General features: G+C 35.5%; 1 protein-coding gene across 1 annotated transcript; it reads right to left on the reverse strand.

The window, feature by feature from the left end:
• Positions 1-8,463: 8,463 nt before the first annotated feature.
• On the reverse strand, positions 8,464-12,751 carry LOC111905082 (uncharacterized). Its single transcript, XM_023900764.1, has 6 exons — positions 12,500-12,751; positions 12,340-12,394; positions 11,352-12,298; positions 10,799-10,892; positions 9,057-10,031; positions 8,464-8,858 (listed from the first exon to the last, which is right to left on the reverse strand). The coding sequence occupies exons 1-6, from the start codon at positions 12,749-12,751 to the stop codon at positions 8,464-8,466; spliced, it is 2,718 nt and encodes a 905-aa protein (XP_023756532.1).
• Between the last annotated feature and the right edge of the window lie 1,407 nt (positions 12,752-14,158).

A 14,158-nucleotide genomic window follows, 5' to 3' on the forward strand; every position in this document is an offset into this window, starting at 1 on the left:
TTTCAAAAAATACATATTTTTACATAAAATAAGTTTTCCATCACCTATTGCGACTCCCTGATTTTGTAAGGTTTGGGGGAAACGGTTTATTTTTTCCAATGATACTAAGGACTTTCTTTTACAACTACATTGTGAATTTATGTTGGTCATACATCAATTGAAATCCACAAGGTTTGAACTTGAGACTTTTATCTCGAGCGGCAAAAAAATACTCAATTATTCATTATTTTAGCTAATGTCTAATAAACATATTCTTATAAGTCATTTTCTTAGAAGACTACGTTTGAGGCACACTTATAAACTCATAAAACATTTTGTACAAGTTACCTTATTATAATCCCCCCCTTCTTGATTATGGTTAATGATTAAAAAATGTGCATTGAAATTATGTCTTTGTTTACCGATAGGAAAATGACTTATAATGATAAGTTTACTAAAATTTAGAAAATCAGTAAAATCCACATCAGGTGATGGGAAACCTACTTTTATGTAATAATATGTATTTTTTGAAATGATATTCTTTTTCAATAAATTATATAACATTAATGGTAAAATGTATACAAAAAAAGTTTAATGGTAAAATGTGTATAAAAAAAGTTTAATTGTATAATGTGTACAAAAAATAGTTTAATGGTATAATGTGTACATAATAAACAGTAAAATCCACGCCAGCAGCCACATGGCATGCCACGTGGCATGCTACGTGGCTAATGACCTATTATTATTGGTAATATAATGATATTTTTTGAACAAATGTGAATTTTAATGGTCATATATGTACAAAAGTTATAGTTGATTGGTGATGTGTGTACAAAAAAAAAGTTCAATGGTATTTTTTGTACAAATCTAATACTTTGTTACCCTTACAAGTCATTTTCCCTTTTTAATATGGTCTTAATATATATTGTTTCATTTCATTCATATAAATAGTCAAATTATAGGGTATATATATTCACCAACTCAGATATATATTCACCAACTAACATATAACGGCCACACAAAGTAATTTTTTTTTTGGTGGGAAGAGGGTGGGATACGTATATAATTAGCCTTTCTAAAATTCACATAAAAAAGATATAAAAAAATTATTATTTCATATTAATATTTTACATCGTTATTATTATTTCATATATTTTTTCTTTGAATGGCTGGTTAGTGGTTAAAAGTTAGTATCCCAAGATAGTAAAATTTGGCTATAGGTGGATCTTGAGACATTCAATATAAGAGACAAAACTTCTACCAAGTGGATCATGAGACATTCAATATAAGAGACAAAACTTCTACCAAGTGGATCATGAGACATTCAATATAAGAGACAAAACTTCTACCAAGTGGACAAGTCCCACATTGGTTCCTATTTATATTTTACATCATTTTAGAAGTGGTATACTTGTTCCTATTGTAACTTTTTGTTCAGAAAATGCTTGATTTATTATATATTGCGCACTTAAGAGGTGTTGTCGGATTAACAGATCATGAGAATTTTGGACCCTCAATTCGTCAGTATGGTTCTTCCTAATGCACTTGCGGTGGTTGTTTGTCTTTGTATTTCTTGTTTTGATGATTTTTAGACATCTTTCCTTGTTGCATTCAGTGATCAATTTTTTTTAGCATTGTCCAAGTCATTGTATTATGCTCTTGATTCTGTGGTGGTGACAATACATTGTATTATCTCATGCAGGTGGCTTGTCAGTTGGCTTTGGATTGAACTTAAGTTTGTCAATTAGTGCTGAGATTTTTGGTTTGGGCATTTGAATTGACTCTCTAGAGAACAGTTGTTGGTTTTACTCCTCGATAATTTACTATATTGTGACCAGTCTCCTTCCTTCTAATGTCGTTATTGTTGAGTTTTCTTAGCATCAATACACTTTCTATAGGTAGCAGAGACAATCAAATATTTACCTAAGTGTAGATGCACCCTAAGATCTAGGTTTCACTAGTTACAACAATAAATTTTAAAAATACAAAAATAATAATACTAACATATTGGTTCTTTTCTTGAGACCTTACGAATGCTAGCGATTGCAATGGGTGAAGGAACCAATGTGGAATCCATCTTATGTAGTCAAGCCCACAAACACCAAACGCAAAATAAGAGTAACCTTGGATTAGGGTTTGTACGAAATTCACTAATCCTATGAGAGAGTTATGAGTATTGTATGAAGGAAAGAGTGAGGGATTGTATGAATAAAATTAGAGAGGAAAACATCCCTCAGTGTTAACCCCTATAATTCTATATATGATGCATATAAATCCTAAATGGATTCAAACTCTTCATGTAACATCCTGATGATGAGGTACTTCTAATTTTGACCCTATAACTTTAAATTATATTACAATTTAGACCCTAAGTAAAAATAAAGAGTGCAATGGGGGGCCTAATGGGATTTTCATAATTTGGGTTTTAGGGGAGTATGCCATGCATACGTGTGTATGCTGATCATACTAGGGCACGCCCCAGTATGCTAGGCGTACATCCGTAGGCTGGGCATACGTGACATGCATGCAAACCCTATTTTTTAGAGTTTGGCTCATATTTAAACCCTTTTATAGCCTCGTTTCCCATCACTTTGTAAACCTCCACCCTCTCAAAACGTTTTTGTAACCCTAATCTACCTTGTGAAGCATTTCTATGCTTGAATGTGTGTGTTTTTGTGCTTTGAAAAAGAAGGAAGGAAGTAAAGACCATGTTGGAGGAGTAAAGCACTTTGGATCTTGGATTTCTACCTAGTTTGCAACCTTTTGAATATATAAAGCTTGCAACTTTACCAGTCCATCATATAGATCCAGATCTTGTTCTTTTAAAGACACTTTTTGTCCCAAAATGGTGAATCTTGAGCATGGCATGTTCTTGACCCATGAAGACGTCCTTTGAGACCCTAGGAGAGGTCTTGAGCCATAAAAATGGAGTCTTAATGGTTAGTTTTGTCCCAAACATGTTATTGAACATGCAAGGTCATAAAGTTAGAAACATTATGACTTTTAGTGATATTTTGGCCATGGATCTGCAATTGGACACATTAAGTCGAAGTATTAAGCACTTAATGGGAAAAGAGGAAAACCTAGGAGTATGTCGTGCGTACCTATATGTATGCCTGGCATACTCAGTCAGCCATCCCGATCCAGTCAACGAAGGAGTACGCCCCACGTACATCTAGAATACACCCCACATATCTTCAACAAGTTAATCAATAAAAACAAACAAACACAGTAAACACGAGATAGAATCAAAGTATTGCTTAATGATTCAAGAATAGTCACGCCTCAATAGAGCTCGATGAAGAACTTCCACTATAGACGCGAGATAGGGTTTGTAGTACAATTATGAGAATAACAATGAAAGCGATTTTGACGAAGGATGCATGCATTCACCTGAAATACTAAAACCTAATAAAAGTAAACACGGTTGGACAGGCCCGAACCGGTAACAAAACTGGGCTAAGGAGTGATCCAAAGACGCAACACTTCAGGTCCCAACAATCTCCCCCTTTGCGTCAATTAGGGCGAGACTTCACTTCTGTTGATTTGTTGTAGTACGCTTCACCACTTTGAACAGCTTCGGAATAATAGCAAGCAGGACTTGACGAAAATCGATATACCATCTAATCATGTCAGTGAAATACTTCTTGTCACCTTCACTGTTCTGCTTGCATTTATGTATGATATCCAAAATGTGTTCCAAGCAATTTGTAGTAAAAACATGTTTGTCAATTAGAGCGAACAAGCACTTTTGACCTTCGCCTCTGGTGAACATTACAAAGTTGAGCTTTGGGTCAATCTTCCCCATCTTCATTCTATTGATTTCGCTAGATGAACCAATGGGTAACACCGTTGGCTTCTTTTTAAGGACCGAAGCAATTTCTTGATCCATCTTTGCCACTTCTAGAATGTAGCACACCAACATCCTCTTGATGTGATCGATGATCGGCTCATATTCAACTCGATTGGTGAGCAAAAAGTTGTGTAGCACAATCCAGTTGTGGGGATTGAGACTTGGTAGATCAGCCAAAGAAATTGTATGTTCAGAGTTAGTTGAACCTCTGGTCACCTTTAATTTAACATTGATGAATTTCCCTTCTGTAGTCGGTTTTAGTACCATAACATTCGTTATCTTTTGAGCGCTCCAGGTAAGATACTAAGGCTGAGCAAACTCAAGATAGTAGTCAATTAGATCCCTGTCTACTTTTGGGTTAGGATGGGGAACTTTAGCAATAGGAAGGAAACAGAGAAAGACAAATGCCTTTCGGGTTATAGGCATGTTAAACTGAGAATCCCTAGATTTCTCACGATTTAGTGACACTACCGGCGCAAGCCAATGTTTTCTTGGACATTCGATAGCTTCCTTAATTAGCTTTTCCACTGACCAAAGTGGAAAAAGCGTTTTCCTGCTTTCCAAGAGAGCCTGAGCTTCTTTCATTTTTCTCTCCTTCTCTTCGGCTTCCCTAGTAGCCTTTTCAAGAAATGACGCCTAAAAAAGTGTGATTAGACAACAAGCAACCCCAAGAAAGTAGCTGATGACGCATGAATGGGTAAATGGTTCAAACTCATGCGCCTTTCCATACTTATCTCCTTTTTCAAATCATCAATCGATTAGACTTCCTGCTGACTCACCTCTTGTACCTTTAATTGAATCGTCACCACCATAATTAATCGAGGCTATATACTGACTCATCCCTTCGTTTGTAAATAACTCCATTACACCAGTAGGAAACGAAGCTATATAATTGTGAATAGCTTGTGAGTAACCGAACTAGACTTTTGGAAAATCCAAGATTTTCATGCAAGATAGTGTCAAAGATAAAGAAATAAATCAAACTATTTGTGGGATTTTGTGATGTCATTTAACACACAAAGCAGTGGATCCCGGGTACAAATCTCTTCCTTCAAAGTCAAGAGAGACTTTAAAGTGTTTGTTTGGATTCCCGTTGAATTGCGATCAATTACCTGTTAAGAAGCATTGAAAGGCATCTTTTATATATAAGGCTATTAAGGGTGGCTTTCGCTTCAATTCAGGTTTTGGTTCTTGACATAAGACCGAAATGAAACGAAGTACTTGTGAGACCGATGTGGCCTGTTAAACAAGTAGGTTTGGAACATATTCAATGACTTGTTGACATAAGTTTATTAGAAATCTCAAAGGAAAATGAAAACTAGATCCTTTGGGAAGAAAAGTCGTGGTGATAGACATTTTCATAAGGATCTCTCAAAATAAAAGGAGATTTCAAGGTACTTCCACAAAAGTGGTTTCGTTAATTCAAAGGTGAAAGCTAGAACATTTAATTGTTCACCGTCAATGCATTATATCTATTGAATTTTTGGTTTCACTTAGCACGTAGTGGCACGAAACTAAGATCATTAACATAGAATTTGTGTAACCGTAAACCTTAGTGGTAGTTGCTGGGAGTCTTTCATTCAAGAAACGAATTATGATGGAGAATAAGTTTGAGGTGGTTAAAGAACCGAATGTACCTCTGCTATAAAAGATAGACCAAGAAGAAAAACTCTTAACTCAATTGGAGAAGAGTAAGGTAGCTCATGATTAGAGTGAATTTGACAGCCTAATTAGGAAGACATGATTTGTATATATCAAGTCATTAAGGTTTCATTCAAAATCTTTAGAGGCTTGGTTCAACATGCAGCAGCATGCTTCAAGGGACACTTAGCTAATACATAGATAAAGAATTATACCTGGCGTAGCTCCATCATTGAGAATAGTCCTTACAAACGAATTAGATTAAGACTAAAGTAAATTGAAATAAAATGAAAGAAAATATTTTTGAATCATGATTTGAATTTTCTAAAAAGAAATAAAAACATAAATGAAAAATATTTTTGGATTTTATAAGATTTTCCGGAAAAGAATTAAAAACATAAAGAAAATTATTTTTGGATTTTATAAGATTTTCTAAAAAAGAATTAAAAACAGAAAGAAAAATATTTTTGGATTTTATTAAAATAAAAGGAAAAACATAAAATAAATTACTAGAATGTACATACTATACAACCGAAACCATCACTTGGAGATAAGAGGCGAACCGAGCTCGGTAGAACTGAACCCGAAATAGACCGAGCGTTCGGTTCATTTTGGTTCCCGGGAGAACCGAACCCAAAATGGACCGAGTGTTCGCTCTATTTCGCTTAAAACTTTTATTGAGGCGAAAGTTATTTCGGTACAGATTCATCTTCCATCATTCCTAAGAATTGTAGGAGTTTATTAAAACTTGCTTCAGGCAAGGCCTTAGTAAAGATGTTAGCCAATTGATCAGTGGTTCTTACGAAATGAATTTCTATATTACCATCTTCCACATGATCCTTGATAAAGTGATACCTCAGTGCTATGTGTTTCGTCTTTGAGTGTTGCACTGGGTTATGACAAATCCTAATTGCACTCTCTGAGTCACAATATAGTGGGATTTTCTTCATGTTCAAGCCATAGTCTCGAAGTTGACTTTGTATCCAAATGACCTGAGATGTGCACGACGTTGCGGCAATGTATTTTGCTTCGTCTATAGAAAGAGCCACACAAGTTTGTTTCTTTGACTGCCAGCTAACAAGTTTGTCATCGAAAAATTGGCATCCTCCAGTGGTACTCTTTCAGTCCAGTCCACATCCTCCTAGATCAGCATCCGAGAATGCTTGGACAAAGAACCCTAATTTGGCTGGGTACCATAGACCGAGAGAAGAGATTCGCTTCAGGTATCGAAAGATATTCTTCATAGCTAGCAGACGAGGTTCGTGTGGATTAGCTTGAAACCTAGCACAATAACAAACAGAGAACATTATATATGGTCGAATTGTTGTTAGATACATTAGGGACCCTATCATCTGACAATAGAGGGTCATGTCAGCAGCTGGTTTGTCCAGAGAAGGTGTTAACTTCGTGCCAAACGCCATAGGAACCGTTACTTTCGAATCTCCCAACATTCCAAACATGGCAAGTAAGGTCTTCGTGTAAGCCTCTTGATTAAAGAAAATGCCTTCGGGTCCCTGTCTAATATGCAAGCCAATGAAAAAGTTAATAGGACCCATTGAGCTCATTTCAAATTTAGTCTCCATCAACTTCCTAGATTTAGTTGTTAAGCCAGGATTTGTGGAAACAAAGATGATATCATCAACATAAATTTGAACAATCATAAGGTGGTCACCCTCTTTCTTATGAAAGAAGGTTGGGTCAACCGAACCTTGTTTAAACTTTGACATTTTGAGAAATCTAGTTAGTGTTTCATACCATGCCATTAGTGCTTGCTTGATACCATAGACTGCCTTGTCCAGAATGTAGCAGTGATTTGGATACTTCTTGTTCATGAAACTCAGTGGTTGCTCTACATACAATGTCTCTTCCAGTTCTCCATTTAAGAAGGCACACTTCATATTCATTTGGTATACTTCAAAGTTCTTGTGTGCAGCATAGGCGAGAAAAATATGAATCAATTCTAGCCTTGCTACTAGAGCGAAGGTCTCTTCGTAATCTATGCCTTCTTCTTGACAGTAACCTTTCACAACCAATCTTGCTTTGTTACGAATCACATTTCCTTCCTTATCTATCTTGTCCCTAAGAACCCACTTTAGTCCAACCACAGAAGCATCCTTTTGTGTTGGAATTAGTCTCCATACTTTATTTCGCTCGAACTCATTGAGTTCGTCCTACATCGCCTGTACCCAATTAAAAGGATCGAGTGCAGTGTTGATCGTCTTCGGTTCAACCTTGGAGACGAAGGAATTAAACATGCAAAATTCCACTTTAGGGAATAGTGCAGTTTGTTTCGCTTTCAGTTATGATCATGTGAGTACCTTTTCTGGTGATTCACCAATAATTTGTGTTTGTGGATGATCTTTGGTCCATTTGGTGAGAGGAGGGTAATTAGGATCATATGAGGGATCCAGTTCAGCATTTAGTTCTTTTTCGAATTCTAAATGAGTTTCATCATCGTTTGTATTTTCATTCTCCCCCTCGAATTATGATACTTCCTCAGCTTCAGGCTCAAAATTCTCCCTCTGAACTTGACTTTCGGTTGGTATTGATGATGATAGGCTCTCTCCCTGGAATGGTGAATCTTGGTTATCTGGAAAAGACGAACCCTCCCCCTGAATATGAGAACTATCTTTTGGAGGTTCGTTTGTGTCAGAATGTTCGGTTGTTATTGGTTTTTCTTCTGCCATTTTCTTTATGGCATCATCAATTATCTTCTTCAAGTTGTCTACCTTGTTGTCTACAGCTTTGGATTCAGAGTGAATTGTTATGTTCAAGAACACAAGAATGTATAGAGGTAAAGTGAGAGAGAGAAATGAACTTTATTCAGACTTCTTAATCAATATAGAACAAGACTATCTACATATATACGGATCTTGAAAACACGTAAGCACAAATCTAACTACTAGTCTAACTAACAGAGATAATTAAATTACAAAAATACCCTCAGGTAGTTAAGCAGTTAGACTGATATAACCAACACCCCCCCCCCCTCAAGCTGGAGGGTATGGTTGTAACTGCAGATTGGAAACAGCTCGAGCATGTTGAGATCCATTTAATGATTTGGTCAACACATCAGCATGTTGATCCTGGGTAGAAACATGGGACAAATTAATCAATCCATTTTGTAGCTTTTCTCGAACATAATGACAGTCAATTTTGATGTGCTTAGCTTGATCTTGAAAAACTGGATTGCGAGCTATATGAATGGCTGCTTGATTGTCACATTTGAGAGGGATTGGAGTAATATTCGAGATTTGTAATTCATGGAAAAGCCTTGTTAGCCAGGCTAACTCAGCACACACTCGTCGCATTGATCTATACTCGGCTTCAGCGTAAGAAAGAGAAATAGTAGCTTGTTTCTTAGACTTCCAAGAAATAGGTGTACCTACAAGTAATATAACATAGCCACTAACCGATCGACGAGTGATCGGACAAGCAGCCTAATCGGAATCACAATAAGCCTCTAGTTTGAAATTTGGTTGATTGTTGAAGAAAATCCCTTGAGAAATTGTCCCTTTCAAATAACGTAAAACATGTAAGGCTGCATCAAAATGAGCTTAACTTGGTTGTTTATTGAACTGACTTAGATGTTGTATTGCATAAGATAAATTTGGTCTTGTATGAACAATAAAGTTCAATTTTCCAATCAATTGCCGATAAGAAGTAGGATTGGTGAGAAGATTTGGCATAGAGGTAGTTAGATGAATATTTGGTGGAAGTGGAGTGGAAACAGAAGTAGTATCTTGCATAGAATACAACTGAAGTAATTCATGTATAAATTTGTGTTGATGTGCAACCAAACCTCCAACAATGGCACTGAACTCTAATCCAAGAAAATATCCAATACTTCCCAGATCTTTGATCTTGAATAAATCATCCAAATAAGTTTTTAAATTTGAAATTTCAACTTGATCATTGCCTGTAACCAGAATATCGTCGACATATACAGCAATAATGACAATTGTTGATTGGATTTGTATAAGAAATAGAGAATAATCATTGATGCTATGATGAAAACCACGGGTATGTAAAGCATTAGACAATTTAGAGTACCATTGTCGAGAGGCTTGCTTTAAGCCATAAAGAGACTTGCGAAGCCTGCATACATGAGATGGAGAATTGACATGAAAACCAAGAGGAGGCTTCATGTAAACTTCTTCATGGAGATCTCCATGAAGAAAAGCATTGTTGACATCAAATTCTTGAATTGGCCATCCTCGTTTAACAATAATAGCAATGAGACATCGAACTGTTGTAAACTTGACAACCGGAGAGAAGGTCTCATGATAGTCAATCCCCTCTTTCTGTGTGAATCCTTTGGCAACTAAGCGTGCTTTAAGTCTTTCAATTGAACCATCAGCACGATATTTGAGTTTATATACCCATCTATAGGAAATGGGTTTCTTGTGTTTGAGCAATTTAACAATATCCCAAGTATGATTTTGTTGTAAAGCTTGTAACTCAGTTTGCATTGTTTCTTCCCATTCAGGTTTACCTTGAGCTTGATGATAAAAAGCGGGTTCAAAATGTGTTGTTATAGATGGAAAATCATGGTTAACTGTGGAACAGAAAACATGTTTAAGAGTTGATGATGGATGATTGATACAAAGATCAGTTAAAGTATGAGAACAAGAAAAATCATATGTATGTGAGGATAGATGATTGCAAACATAATTTTGAAGATGAGAAGGCGGATTTCGAACTCTATTGCTTTGTCGGGGCATGACAGATGGTTGATTTGGTTCATGTGGCTCATTCGGTTCATGTGGCTCATTTGGTGAAGTGGGGAAAAAGGATGAGTAGTTGATGAATTGTCATTAGGAAGCTTATCATTAGAATTGACTGGGATGTATGAAAGGGTAGATGATGAAAATAAAGAACTGTTATAAGAGTGTAGTGGGAATAAATCTTCAAAGAATTTAATGTCCCTTGTGTCAAACACTTCTTGAGTTAAAAGATTGAGCACTTCATATCCTTTATGTATGGATGAATTCCCAAGTGAAACACATGGAACAGACCTTGACATAAATTTGTCCCTGCCAACTTTTGAAGTTTCTACATAACATAGACATCCAAAAGCTTTAATCTTGGATAAATCAGGTGGTTGATGAAACAACAATTCAAATGGAGTTTGATCTTTCAAGAGCTTTGATGGAAGACGATTCATTATATGTACTGCATGTCTGACACATTCTGTCCAATAAATCACTCCTAAACCAGATTGGAAGTACAAAGCTCTTGCGATTTCCAAAATGTGCTTATGCTTTCTTTAAACAATGTCGTTTTATTGAGGGGTATAAGGAAGGGATTTTTGATGTAAAATACCATGAATTTTGTAAAAATCAATACACTCGGTGCTAGACCCCATTTCATAAGCATTATCCGTTCTTATGACTTTGATGGTTTTTGAAAACTGTGTCTGAACAAGTTTAACAAAGGATTTGATAAAATTGAAAGCATATCCTTTATGTGTAAGCATATGAACCCAAGTATGCCGACTGTAATCATCGACCACAGTGATAAAATATTTATAACCATCATATGAAGTATGTTTATAAGGTCCCCAAACATCGATATGTACAAGATCAAAACACGAAACGGAAGTAGATTGACTTTGTGAAAAAGAAGAACAATGTTGTGTGGCTTTTAAACATTCAAGACAAGACAATAAAGGATTGTTCTTATAATGATAAGAAACAACTGAAATATTTTGAAGAATATGTAATGGAGCATGTCCTAAACGTCTATGCCACAACAATACATTCGAATCAGCATGCATTGCAAGAGTCTTATTGGTAACCAAAGAAGACAATACAGAAAAAGAGAATGACAAATTTCATTTGATGAGTCTGTGATAAAAAATACACAAATCATTGACTTGTGTGCCAAAAATGCCAACAGAGAGTTCATTCTTCGATAAAGGGTCCTGCAACATACAAGCTTTGTCAGTGAAAATAACAAAAGTTTGTATTTGTGCAGTAAGTTTTGGCACAGAAATGAGGTTGTATTTGAAACAAAACACTCCTTTGAGAATAATAGAATCATGTAACTGAATTTCTCCAATGAGTTCAACAGTGGTATTAAAACCATCAGGAAGACCAATGAATTGAGGCTGATGAAGTTTAGAAACAGAAGAAAATAAAGCTTTGTTAGAGCACATATGATCAGTAGCACCAGTATCAATAATCCAAGAAAATTGTTCTTGTAAAATTGAAGAAGATTTGCGAACATTCAATGCAAAACGAATGAATGAATCTTGTTTACCTTCATCATTCATTGCTCCATTGACCAAAGAAAGATTTGCTTGAGTAGGTGCTTGACCAAATTTGTGAGAATTGAACAGATCTATGAGTTGTTGATATTCTTCAGGAGAAATTGAAGGAGATGATGCAAAGATTACTTCAACGTTTTGAGCCATAGACTTATTTTCATCTTTCCTTGTTATAGTAAACTTGAAATTGGATGGAAATCCGATTAATCGATAACATTGAGCTTTAGTGTGTCCATTTTTCTTACAGTGAGAACAGACAAGATGTTTCTTGGAAGAATTATCAGAAGAAGCAAGCATCGCAATGGCTTCATTGTTAATAATCGATAGATTATTAATTCCACGTTGTTGTTCTTCTTGAATAATGAGAGAATAAGCGGTAGAAATAGTTGGCAATGGTTTCATCATAAGAATTTGACCTCTGAGTATTTTATATGAGTCATTCAGTCCCATCAAAAGTTGAATTAGACGTTGCTCTTCAAGAAATTTATGAATTGCAGTTGCAGCAGCACAAGAACAAGGAGGTAGATCTTGAAAACACGTAATTCGTCCCAAATCTTGGTCAATTTGGTAAAATATAGTGACAAATCATCAGTACCTTGAGAAATTGAATACAGTTGTTGCTGAATTTGATACAGCATGGCTCCATTTGACTGCTCATATCGTTGTTTCAATTATGACCAAATTTCAAAAGTAGTTTGTAGAAAAAGAACACTTTCAGCAATATTCTTCGATAGAGAGTTTAAAATCCAGCTAACCACCATGGAATTAGCTCGATCCCAATTAGAATAAGACGATGAAGTAATCAGACGTTTAGGAATTGTTCCATCAACAAAACGTAATTTGTTATTGGCAGACAACGATACCATCTTTGATCGTTTCCATGAATTGAATCCAGTTCCATTGAAAACCGAAGCAACAAGAATGGAATTGGGATTATCTGAAGAACTAATGAAAAAAGGATTCGATGAATTGATAGTTGTAGAATCATTCAACTCAGATTCCGCCATGATTGATCAAAGATGAAAAAAAAATCATTTAAAAAAATGTTATCGTGTTGCTCTGATACCATGTTATGTTCAAGAACACAAGAATGTAGAGAGATAAAGTGAGAGAGAGAAACAAATTTTATTCAGACTTCTTAATCAATACAGAACAAGACTATCTACATATATACAGATCTTGAAAACACGTAAGCACAAATCTAACTACTAGTCTAACTAACAGAGATAATTAAATTACAAAAATACCCTCAGGTAGTTATGCAGTTAGACTGATATAACCAACATGAATAGCCTTTTCTGGTTCATCAAATAGCAGCATGTATTTCTCAAAGAAGTTTGAAATTGGTATCGTAACTTGACCAGATTTTGGAAATATTTCCTCCACAGAACCTTCGGTTGTCTTTAGTTTCATGACATAGTTATCATCGATGGTGACATAATATGTGACATCCCCATTTTTCACAGCCAGAAAAGACCGATTTTTTTTATGCTTTATAAAAATCAGAGTACTTCATTTCATAAAAATGTTGCGGAATTTGTTCCCAGAAAAACACGATAAATGCGTTATCAAAACACTTTCAAAGAAACGTATTTTATTCATTTTAAAATGTTTTGGGATGTCATCGTCAATACAGAAACATAAGCATAAAAAGAACTTACATTTATTTACACTAGTGATCTACATCTTTGTAAATCTCTCAGTCTAATGTGACTTCATATCAACACCTGTGATATAAATAAACTGAGTGGGTCAGGTTGGGAAACCTAGTGAGTACATAGGGTTTTCAACCCACAATAATATAATTATTATGTTTAAACAATCAAACAATCAACCCAATTACCCATCCCCATTATCTTCTTTACTCTTAAGGATTTATCTTAAGAGTCATCTATCCTACGTTCGTTTATTCCGAAGTCCCTTACTTCCAGGGTTATAGGACTGGCACTAAATCCATAACTGCCAATGTTTGTTCGTAAAGCACTAATTCCATAGCTGCCATAGTCTATTCATCGGGTACTAAATCCATAGCTACCAGTGTTTATCTAATAGGTACTAAGTCCATAGCTACCAATTCCTAACAGGTACTAAATCCATAGCTACCAGCGTCTGACTAATAGGTACTAAGTCCATAGCTACCGGTGTTTGTCCCATAGGCACTAAGTCTATAGTTGCCAATGTATACTCACATCATCTTATATCTCTCATCATTCATCTACCCATGTCATACCCAACATATTCGTAGATATAAAATATGTATACAGTTTAAAACATTTAAAACATGTATAAAAACGTTCATCCAGCATAGACAGCAAGTATTCAGATAATATGCACACATAGCACGTAGTTTATATAAAATACTTCATATATATGTGTAAGATGAAAGTAACTATGCACTCACTTGAAAGGTGGTG

This window comes from Lactuca sativa, chromosome 9 (genome assembly GCF_002870075.4).
Source record: "Lactuca sativa cultivar Salinas chromosome 9, Lsat_Salinas_v11, whole genome shotgun sequence".
NCBI lineage: Eukaryota > Viridiplantae > Streptophyta > Magnoliopsida > Asterales > Asteraceae > Lactuca > Lactuca sativa.

Coding starts and splice junctions, on each gene's coding strand:
- LOC111905082 (XM_023900764.1), bottom strand. CDS start 12,751: ATGGCGGAATCTGAGTTGAATGATTCTACAACTATCAATTCATCGAAT. Junction 12,395..12,499: donor ATCGAGCTAATTCCATGGTG/GTTAGCTGGATT, acceptor CGATATGAGCAG/TCAAATGGAGCCATGCTGTA. Junction 8,859..9,056: donor TTATGCAATACAACATCTAA/GTCAGTTCAATA, acceptor TATTACTTGTAG/GTACACCTATTTCTTGGAAG.